At 34.7% G+C, this 11,278-nt stretch overlaps 2 protein-coding genes across 7 annotated transcripts in view; one reads left to right on the top strand and one right to left on the bottom strand.

Moving 5' to 3' along the window:
* Nucleotides 1–7,786, top strand: part of LOC109544896 (dendritic arbor reduction protein 1) — a 188,031-nt gene extending 180,245 nt beyond the window's left edge. For 3 of the 4 annotated variants that reach the window (XM_048668971.1, XM_019915317.2, XM_019915316.2), the window contains exons 2-7: nucleotides 912–1,111; nucleotides 2,588–2,759; nucleotides 2,814–3,030; nucleotides 3,286–3,543; nucleotides 4,443–4,502; nucleotides 5,777–7,786. In XM_048668971.1, coding sequence (XP_048524928.1) covers nucleotides 912–1,111; nucleotides 2,588–2,759; nucleotides 2,814–3,030; nucleotides 3,286–3,543; nucleotides 4,443–4,502; nucleotides 5,777–5,967 — 1,098 coding nt within the window. In that variant the 3' untranslated portion in view covers nucleotides 5,968–7,786. The remainder of the gene's footprint in view (nucleotides 1–911; nucleotides 1,112–2,587; nucleotides 2,760–2,813; nucleotides 3,031–3,285; nucleotides 3,544–4,442; nucleotides 4,503–5,776) is intronic. The other variant, XM_048668972.1, reaches the window with a different exon arrangement.
* A 659-nt stretch (nucleotides 7,787–8,445) lies between these two features.
* LOC109544790 (ryanodine receptor) overlaps nucleotides 8,446–11,278 on the bottom strand; it is a 60,733-nt gene continuing 57,900 nt past the window's right edge. For all 3 annotated transcript variants that reach the window (XM_048669365.1, XM_048669364.1, XM_048669366.1), the window contains exons 71-72: nucleotides 8,937–9,102; nucleotides 8,446–8,880 (exon numbers count right to left, since the gene is read on the bottom strand). In XM_048669365.1, coding sequence (XP_048525322.1) covers nucleotides 8,721–8,880; nucleotides 8,937–9,102 — 326 coding nt within the window. In that variant the 3' untranslated portion in view covers nucleotides 8,446–8,720. The remainder of the gene's footprint in view (nucleotides 8,881–8,936; nucleotides 9,103–11,278) is intronic.

The raw sequence follows: 11,278 nt of genomic DNA, 5'->3' as shown, positions 1-11,278 counted from the left end.
CGAGTCGAACAAAATGCGGAATATAAAATTCATGTACCTGAGAGAAAAATCTGAACATGAACATGTACAAATCCGCAACTGCAGGGGTGATTTTAAAGGCGTTGTAAATAGCGCCGCGTCCCGCTGAGTCAAGTCATGTTGTCAGTTTGTGCTCTGTCATTTTTTTCCCGACGGTGCTGATTGTTCTTTTTTCTGTCATAATTTATTAGCTGTTATTTGCCTTTTGGTCTTGCCTTTCCATTTATTCTAGAGGTGTCAACATTTATGTCTGCGTTGTAAACATTCTTTACATTGGCAACGTGCGGGCTAAAAAAATGGTTATTCACACTGATGGCTTTTAAAAGAGTCATCTTAATAAAAGGCCGGCGTTGTCCGTTTTCTGGACTGTATATGCATTCAACTGATTATCACAGCACCGTAAAAAAATTCCATTAGTAATCGGTATAGGAATATTTTATTCACATCGCAAATTTAACGCATAGTTTAAAAGTTTCCGAATTTTTGACTGTGAATATTTTCTTGATCGGTTACCGGATTTGAATAGCTTTTTTCAACTTCAGTTGCTTGACGCAAAACTAAACTCAGATCAAGCTAAAAGATTTACATTATTTAGATTAGAGAACAATATCACCAGCTTTCTGCCAGCTGGGGCCCCATCCTCCATTTTCCACTCGTTAATTCTCAAGTACCTCACTGTCGGTAGCCATTTGAAGCACTGAAAATAAAGGTTTTTTCAAGTAGAACACCACTATTTAAAATAATTTTTGACTTCTTATAAAAAAAAATTGTCAATTATGGTTATAAATATTATATAAAGGTTGCATTTTTATGGCATGTCTGTTTAAAACAATCGCAAAGTCCCTTTATTGCTCCAAGTTTTCCCAACTGATGTGACTTAATTTTTGTTTCAGACCAGCGACCTGGACACTTTTTTCTGCAAGCAAGAATGGGAGCGGCGACTCGAAGAAGAACTGGACAAGCCGCGCAGAGACTCCGCATCGCAGATCGACGACTTCTTCGAGCCCGTGGGCCCTCAACGCGGTGTACAACAGAGCATGAGTTATGTCTCTATGCGAACACTGCCTGGCACAGATGATGATGTCTTCCTCAGGTATAACAACCAGACTGTTTACAGAATAGTTAGGATGATTCATTTATTGATGTTAAGTGGATATTATGCGAAAAGATCGGTTATTTTGATGCTATGCAACAGTTTCAAACAGTTTCGAGTTGCTCTGCTCTTTAAGTTCTGGTCAATGCCTGATTATTTGGTAGGTGATTTTTGAGAGATTTACTATCAGAATAGGGCCGAAACACGCCATTAAAAGCGCCACTTCAAATATATTTTTGATAATTTTCCACATCCCCTTTGCATAAAACTCACTCAGTTTTAGATCCTCCGGTAGAGTCAATAAATGCATTTTCTTCCAACTCAACTTTAAATGCTTAGTTCTAGCCAGAAAATTACCTTCTTCGCTTTGAGTGTTTTTGTGTGAGTTTGAGCCACTGGGAAAGTAAATTTTGCCCCATTGTGTCCCATTGACGGGGCAAAACTTGCTTATTTTTTTTGGTATTGGCCAAAAAAATCTTCTATCCGTCCTGTAGTCACTAAAAACTAACAAAACACACTAGCCACAATAATTCTACCTAACGCACTGGTCAAAGATGCGAGGAATTTCTCATTAATCGGAAGCTCAACCAAGAAATAGCCGAAGTAAGATCGATCCCTGATTGGATTATTTATGTAGTGTTTAAATACAACAAAAGATACAGAGTTCATTCAAGAATGTGCATCGACAAGACGAAAACTTGCAAACATTGGATTGAATTCACGCAATTTGAAGGGCAACATCTAAAAAAACTAAACTAAAAGAGGAGAAATGGTCATGAATAAGTAAAGATAACTGGTACGGTAAGGACACAGTTTTCAATTAACCGAAGCATCAAAAAGTGTCGTATAGTCGTAAAAAAATGAAAAACAGATCTTCTATTTAAAGTAAGGACTCAATTGAACGCTTTCCCTTATACAGTTTATAACATAAACCGGTCTTTCTGCCCTATTTTAGTTTCAGGTTTCAGTTATTATTTATTAGACAAACATTATATATATTTCGACAATATATATAATCGACAAGACGAAAACATGCAAACATTGGATTGAATTCACGCAATTTGAAGGCAAAAATCTAAAAAACTAAACTAAGGGAGGAGAAATGGTCATGAATAAATAAAGAGAACTGGTACTGTAAGGACAGTTTTCAATAAACCGAAGCATCAAAAAGAGTCGTATAAAGTCGTAAAAAAATGAAAAACGGATCCTATATTTAAAGTAAGGACTCAATTGAAAGCTTTCCCATATACAGTTTATAACATAAATCGATCTTTCTGCCCTATTTTAGTTTCAGGAGTAAAATGTTACTGTTTATTTGTCCTTTTCCCGGTGCTGCATTTTTTACACGTGTAACTGCTTCGTCACATTTGTGGTCCTTTCTATATTTTGTTCATACAATTTACTTACTAGTGAGGCATTTGCTCTAATCGGGATTCCATAACTGATGCAAACTTAAACCAATTTATGCAATTGCAGGCCGCCTTTATGGGAAGACATTGCCAGTAGCATACAAAATATCGATCCGGAAAATGCAAACATGCTGGTTGGTCCGGGCCACGTCAAAATGGAAACTGTCGACGAACTTTCCGTGAATTGCCAGCCCACACCCTCACCACTGTTGTCGCCTTTGGAAATCAAAACCGAAAAGGTAAAATTTGTTCGATGGAACTCGGATGGGTGTAGATGGACTGACTTGGTTTAGGTACTACAGCCCCCTTCAGCTCCAACGCTTCACCTCATGGGTACCCCAAACAGCCCTTACAATCAACACCAACCAAACAGCCCACAGGGACCTCAGGGACATCAACCTCATTATCACCAGCCGCAGCCGCAAACGCCCATGCATCACGTGCAGCACAACAATAACCAGTACAAATACAACAACAACAACAACATTGTAGCACCAGGACCAGCGCCAGGTAAGTTACAAGGTTGTGTTTGCAGAGGTGGAGGTTCTAGTTGTCCTCAGAGGAAAAAGTCAAGCGGCGTTAGCTCGGGCGCTCGCGGTGGCCACTCAATGGCTAGTTCTAATGATTGTAAATATATCGATCGGTCATAATCTCCAAGTACTTTTCTCCATCTCATCCATGAATCGACGATCGATGTTGCTCCCAAACAAATCGGGATTTATGGATGATTAGCTTCGTCTGTCTATTAATGTCTTTTTATTGCAGGTAACGCTCTCTACCCAATGTCTCGGTTAATGTACGTTTCTCCATTGACGCCGCCGAGTTCTGAACCAGGCTCACCCGGAAGCGCTCTGCCCCGACGAACTCCTCCACCTCCTTATCATGGTCCAGGATGTCCGCCCCAGCAGCACCCACCTCCACCTGCCAGCACAGTTCCTCGACTGTCCGTCGGAATGAAGCCCTACAATAGAAGGAATAATCCCGAACTGGAAAAGCGACGGATACATCGATGTGATTATATAGGTGAGTAACTGGCACAAATCCACTGGGGATTTCAGTTCAGTCGTATGAAAATGAGGTACTTCTATGAGGGACACAAAAACATTTTTTGTCCCAAGAACATTTATTTTGAAGGCTACATTTAAGTAACGAAAAAATCCCAACTCGGCAGCTCTATTCTGAGAAGGTGGCTAATGTACTCAATACTCATAAAAAGACATATACATATCAAAAAATTACACCAGACCACATCAGAACCAATTTACGCAAACAACAAACAAGTACTAAATATCAATAGAAATGCACGGTATTGCACAGATTTTTTGATTATTTTGCTCTTGTTTTGGCTACTTAAATGGACTTTGAGGTATTGTGTAAACAAACTGCTTCAGGGTAATAAATTTGATTTTTTTCACAAAAAATTACAGACATTTTTAAAGGACACTGTTTTGTGGGCAAGTGAAAATTTCCAGCAAAAGTCTAAATGTTGCGTTTTATTAAAATCAGTCAATAAGTAACAGTTTACGGATTTGTTCTTAAAAACTACAAAGCAAAAAAATTGTGAACACTTCAACAAAAACTACTTTTTGGGCCACCCGGTGTTATCTGAAACTTTAATTTCTCTCTTGTGCCTAATTAATGTACCGCTTTGTTTTAAGGCAGCCATGTGTTTAATCAGAGATTTTTTAGTCAATTTGTATCATGTTTCTGTATGGCTGTATGGAATCTAATAAATTTATTATTATTATTAATTATTGATAAAACGTATATTGCTGTAAGTGTAGCCAACATTTTTTGCAAAAGATTTCAGTGTTTTTTTCATTAACCCTCAGAAAACCTAAATTTTTCCAATTATTTATTATTTATTAGACAAACATTATATATAATTTATTCATAATTTCCTCATAATGTATGATTTTCAGGTTGTTCAAAGGTGTATACAAAAAGCTCACACCTCAAAGCACATCAAAGGATACACACAGGTAATTATTTGACTGATTGCTTTACTAAACTCAACATTTTTTCAATTAAGACAAAAAATATAAAAATAAAATCTAATGGTGCGTCCAGACCTGACGAGCCGATCCCTGAAGTCTGTACGCACCATAACAGACTTTTTACCGCTCGTTTCGCTCTGTTTGATTCTTTACCGAAGCAGAGTTGTTTTAAATTAAACTCAACATTAATAGTTTTTGAATTAATGTATGTTTCATACAAATTTGCTAGTCTACATTGGCTCGATAGTATACTGAAAGAAGTGCGTTTTTAGTTTGTTAAAAATATTTCTACACTCATGCATCAGTGCCACCCTCATTTCAGATAAAAAAATGTACAAAATCGTACATTCTTCAAGTAGAAAATTCTCATAAGTTTTTTTTATTGTTTGTTGAATTATCTGGTTGAAACATTTAGTGCTACTGTAATCAATTACTGTAACAAGCGTCTACTTTGTGTATTTGATCAGTTCAGCCTGAATAGATTCTACACAAAGATGTCGACACAAGCAATTTTTTATATTGCCCTTAACAGAAAACGTTCCCTTTTTTAGATGAAAAGTGCAGATTCAAACATTAATCATAGTGATTCAAACAATAAAAACTCTTGTTGTGAAGTGAAGTTGAGCAATTGATAAAAATGAAGCAAATAATGAATTATACCTGTATTGAAAGATTCTTTGGGAACTCAATTGAAGAACTAAATTTTGGCACATTTAGTACTTCAATTATTCCCAGCTGATTCAGGTCTTCTCACTCTTCTTACGTATTGCTATTGAGAAAAAGGTTACAAAAATGCGAGCGAATCAAATACTTTGCCGCTAAATTTATGAGTTGATTTTTTTTGGCGTATTTTAGTTTTTAGTGAGTGTTACTTTGTATATAATGTTTTTACTCCTTTAATACATCCAGACCATTTAGAGGATTGATTCTGATCTTGAGTCAACCAGTATATATGGAGTCGTTATTATCCGGTTTTGTATGTTCGGGGGTTTTTACCCATCAAGTATTTACATAACTGGAATGAGAAAAGCGTCGCCTTTAGGTGCATTGTTATCAAAATTGGAATTCAATTTTTTGCTAATATCTCAGTGTTTAGTGAGAATTTTTTGACTATTTTGTTAACATTGCTACGGTTTTCTGTCACCATTGCAAATAAATGACTTCTTTTGAAATAGTCTGTTGCTCTAACCGATTTGTAGCAAATTTCGTTTTGTGGTAAACATGTTGAGATGGAGGCATAATTTCTCATTTTTTTGCAGGAGAAAAACCATATCAGTGCCAATGGCCAGAATGCGAGTGGAGATTTGCGCGTTCGGACGAGTTAACGCGACATTATCGTAAGCATACGGGAGCCAAACCGTTCAAATGTGGCGTTTGTGAACGATCCTTTGCCAGATCGGACCATTTAGCGCTACATATGAAACGCCATTTGCCGAAAACAGCTAAATAAGTCCATCGCTTATTATTAGCTTTAGATAGCTTTCGAAAGATTTAATATATTTGTCCATTTGTTGTCATATTTAACGTTCGTCTGCTGCTGTATAAAGATTTGAGCAACTGCTAGAACTTGAACAGTTTGGAGACAATAATGGAAAATTATCACAAGAGAATAAGGGAATGTATTATATCATACATACATGAAACAGTATCATTCTGTTGCTCAAAGCTTTAGTCAGATAATAGTTTTTCCGATAGCGGAAAGATCTCAAATGGTGACATAAACTTAGATAAAAATTGTAACATATCCCAGAGCAATCGTTTTATTGCCTTCTCTCAACTACGAGGCCTTTTTCAGTGTACTTATGTAAAATATAACAAAGTGTAATAGGATTTCTATATATTTATTGCTTGCAAAAGATTACAGAATTATACAACTCTATAATTATTATATTTATGTATCTGTAGGAATATTTTGTTGGCAAATTTATGAAACACACGTCTGTGTAACGAGTAATAATTATAATTACTAGTGATCATTCCTTAGTATTGTATTTGATATTTTGGGTATTGTAATGTGATTTTTCGATATGCATTCCAACGTTTCCTCAATTTTAACTGAACTCTGGCTATATTTTGAGCATGACTTTTTACAAAGATTAACGAGCGAAATTTTCAGAGAGGAAGACACTAAATTTTTTTGGGCCCCAATGTTCTATTTAGATACGCTATTTGCCTGAATTAGTTTTTTTGCATATGAAACCACATAAATCCAACTTCAGCATAAATTTCATATTAAAACAGATTTACGTCTGAAAAGACTTCCACGTTGCGTAAATGATTTTCTTTATTGCCCAACCATAGCCAGAGAAAACCACAAATTTTTTGCTTTAGTTATCAATTTGAAATTTTTTAAAACATCATTTGTTGCTTTATTTATAAAAAGTATAATTTTGGTTGTGAAATATTTGTTATATAATTTATATTAAAACTAGATTTTAGATTATTCAGTAGACATAAGGAATTGCACATATAAGTACCGCTTAATATTAACATAGCGTTTCAAAATTATATTTGCTGTTATGCAGAACAAATGATCTTTTAGTCAAAAAATCAAATTGTCTGGAACGCCATACTTGTAAATTTTACTCTATTTTAATTCTAGAATGCCATTTTTTGTCTTGTATTTACCCCAAACTTGTGATTTTTAAGAATAACAGAGTTGTAGGCTGATCGAAAAAATATGTTAATAATCATTTCATACCCAGCTAAGTATAGAAATTTATAGTTATTGCCATATAGAAACATGCCTTAAAAAGACTATAAATATATTTTGTATTTAAAATGTAATTTTCAAATCAGAAATTGCTTATCAATGTTCCGTCCTTTAGGACTAATTATTAAGTTAAGTAAGTTAGTGATTGAGGACAGTCTAAATTCTGATATTCTCTACAGTTTATAATAATTAATTCGTATACAATATTCAGTATATGAAAAGTTACCAAATATGTACACTGAATGTTAACTTGTACATAACAAACCAATAACTGACTAGAACCTAGTCACATAGGATCATATGATTTCTGTACATTTTAAGTTATGTCAAAACGTTTTAAACTGCTGCTATAAGAATGCCTTACTTAGTGTACTTATGTATTAAAAATACAATTTTTTGTTAGAACGCAAACATACACATCTTTTAATAACAACAATACTTGTATTTATTATAGATAGAGCGAGTTAGAGTACACACATAAAGATGTAGTTGGACATTTGTTTTTCTTTTTTAATTTTGTATTTTATCTTTAATACAATTTTATTTTTAACTTGCACGTTTTCTTCTTTTAATTCATCAGTATTATGAGCTTGGACTTTCACGTGGAAAAATGCGAAGTTCCTAGCAAACTCATATAAGTTTAATTAATCGCCAATACGAGCTTGGTTGGGTGAACAGATGGAGTAGACAGTTAATAGGAAGAGAGTTAAAAAAATTTAAAAACTTAAATTTCTGTCTTTAATACAGAGGAGAACATGGATCTCATTGGCCAAAGAGATGGAGATTAAACGCTACATCAGCACCACTTAAAGATGTAATTTTTTCAACTTCCAATGGAAATTTGTTTGTACTTTTCTAAAAGTACTACTTACGTATTATTCATATAAAAGATGTTTTAATGTGGGTGTTCAAGTTTCTTTTTTAAGTTTTTTTTAAGAGTTTATACTTCTAACGGCTTCAAAATTCCAGAAAAGTTGGGCGGGTAGACCAAAAGTGATTGGTAAAAAGATTGCAAGACTTTTTATATTTGTATTATGTGTTCTTCAATAGTGGCAATTTGTTGCACTAATCCATTGCTGCAAATTTCAAAATTTAGGACAAATTTGCACGCTTTAAAAATGAGGGTTTTTCAGCTCACTCTTGTTTGTGCATACGTTCGCCTATCTGGAAATATTTAAAACCCGAAATAACTGGAGCAGATAACAAAAACAATCCTTAAAGAATTATTATTTATTGTTTATTATTCATTTACATACAAACTAACATTTACTCTCAAAGCCGCCAACGCGCTAAAAATAGGCATTATGTCGCTTTTGCCTATTCATGCGTCTTATATACAAAAAGTGTTAAACTCGTAACAATCAATACACTCGTAGATTATAAATCGATTTACTAATTCTGCTGTGTGTGGACATTGTAAAAGCTGCTTTACATATCGTACTAACGGTTTTTTGAGCATACTTATCAGAAACAAACCCGGAAAAGTGAGTCTAGCCACCTCCTCCTCCAATCTCGTCTTCGTACTGTTTCCGGAAACAGTCACCCATAGGAAAGAAGTCCCAACAGCGCTGCTGGTACATGTTCCACACGTACGTTTCCTGGCCTGTGTACTCTGTGTCTGGTTTATTGATCAAGTGCATAAGGAAGAACCTAAGCAGAACATTCAAATATGAAAATTTTGTTAACAACAAAGCTTGTTTATTTACATGTAGTTAGCAAGGTTGTGCTCCTGTTGCACATGGGTATCAAAACCATGTGGAACTTTATCAAGATAGCCTTTGTCCAGGCCGCAAATGAAACAGTTTGAATCCATATCTTCGATCACTTTTTCCAACTGATCACGAAGCTCACCGAAGGCATCGATGATTAAACCTGCAGATCACGGACCAAAAGTCGTAGGTGAAAATGGGTAGATGAAGCACATGGGACAAAGTTCACTGAGTTCAGGGCAAAAACATTGCGATTAAGGCAAATTCGTTTTATGCGAAAGTTCGCAGATTCCGAGCTCCAGGGTGTAAAAGTGTAAATATTTTTTCTGTTTTTTACATAAGTTTTATCCAGTTCTGCCACTGCCAAAAAAGTTCCTTAACTTTTGGTAGATGAAGAGAGCTAACTGCAATATAAAATGCCAGAAGTGTTTTTCCTAATCAGAAAACGTGTACTTGCTCCGAGTCGATATCTTGCACTGAGTTTGAGATTTTTCACATTAAAACCTCTAGTGATTTAATGCTCCTGCGGTAGATAGAGAGTGTATGTTTTTGCTAGATATAGATCAACGATAGATCTGGATCTGGGACGAGTTTGAACATTGCATTTGAAATTTTGAACTTTTTTAAACGCGCACTTTAGGCTCTAAGTTGATGCTTTGTGGGCTCTATTTCAAAATATCGCTTTCTGAAGCTGAGAAGTGTATTTCAGTGATAGAGCGAAGTTGGCTCTAAATCTGAGGCGAGTCTATTTGCTGAGTACTCGAAGGTATTTTGATCGTTTGTCTAAAAACTCACACTTTGAGCTTTGTCTTGACGCTGTGCGGGCTCTGATTCAAAAATTCGCCAGTTGACTACTGCAGAAGATAAAATACTGATTTTTTAGAAGAAAGCCGGTTCTATGACGGGATTGAGTTTGAATTTTCCCGGGCATTTGATGGGACTTTCGGAAATTTTTGACTAATGCACCCTTCGACCCAGATAGCATTTCATATTCTTTGAATATCCCAGAATGTTCAAAAAATATACAGAACATTGCGGGAATATCCTGGGAATATACATACGTGAACATTCCTAACATTAATGTTCGTGGAATATACATGCATGTATATTCATCAAAGTTCATAAAAAGTATATCCTAAGTATGTACATATATGTACATATTGGGTATATGTGCAGATGAACATACCAGGTATGTACATATTGTGTATATGTGCAGGTGAATATACATAGTATGTTGAAAACAAATATTCCGGTAATATACATGAATGTATATTTACGGTATATTCCAAATTGGATGAATATAAATTTTGCGTGCCCGCAGCAGAATAGTAAGGGCATGTAAAAGTAAATCTTCTTACTACTAAAACCTGAGACCCTTATGAATTACTGAAAATATGGTGTTTTGATTAACAAATTAACAAAATTTATCGCAAATAAATTTTGCGTGCCCGCAGCAGGAAAGTAAGGGCACGTACAAGTACAAGAGCTTATATGAACTTTTCTTTTTAAATGCGTCAACGTTATAATTTTATTGGGCAATATTAATAAAATTTCTATATTACTAAAATAAATTTATCCGGAGCTAACAGTTCCCACCCTATGAAATTCAAACAATTAAAATGCATATAACAAATTCAAATTACCGGCTTAGTGTCTACACAGAATTTCTGAAAAGCTGCAAAGCTTATAATTTATTGGTTATTGGTATAAACAAATTATTATGTGCTATTACACAAATTTTAATTTTTTAAATTACCTATATGATTGTAGATTTATTAGTTACTAGAATACTGTCTTTCTAAGCAAGACAAAATTTAGATTTAGTCAATATCGGTTTATCAGTGATGTGATATCTGAGGTGTGACAATTCACCACTTTTCCATGATTCACATTGGAGCAGGAGACAACTGTTGCTTGTCTTTATCTATGTTTATCTCTGGTTACGTGAATCACGCGTTTTTCGAAAACTTGAGAATATTAAAAATCCATATTAATCGATGCGAAAAATAAATATGAGTCAAAATATAAAAACCGTGCTTGTGCCTCAGTGTTATGATGTGTCTTCAAGGCGGAAATTACGGTATAATTATGGCTTACAACCCCGCAAAGATGTAAAGGTATGTTAGTGTTTAAATTAAATACATTTGATTATTTTATTATTTCTTGATCTAAACATACAGGTGATACCGGTGTTCTGGATTTGAAGCATTGAAGACGCTAGGTATCACGAGAGAAAACCACACACAAAAAATGTTCGCATAAGATACGGCAAAAATGTAAAGGTATGTTGATGTTTAAATTAAATACATTTGATTATTTTATTATTTCGTGTTCTATAC

The sequence above is a fragment of the Dendroctonus ponderosae genome, unplaced genomic scaffold (genome assembly GCF_020466585.1).
Source record: "Dendroctonus ponderosae isolate FM_Combo_2020 unplaced genomic scaffold, Dpon_F_20191213v2 Dpon_F_20191213_8, whole genome shotgun sequence".
Lineage (NCBI taxonomy): Eukaryota > Metazoa > Arthropoda > Insecta > Coleoptera > Curculionidae > Dendroctonus > Dendroctonus ponderosae.
This window is presented reverse-complemented; position numbering and strand designations above follow the sequence as displayed.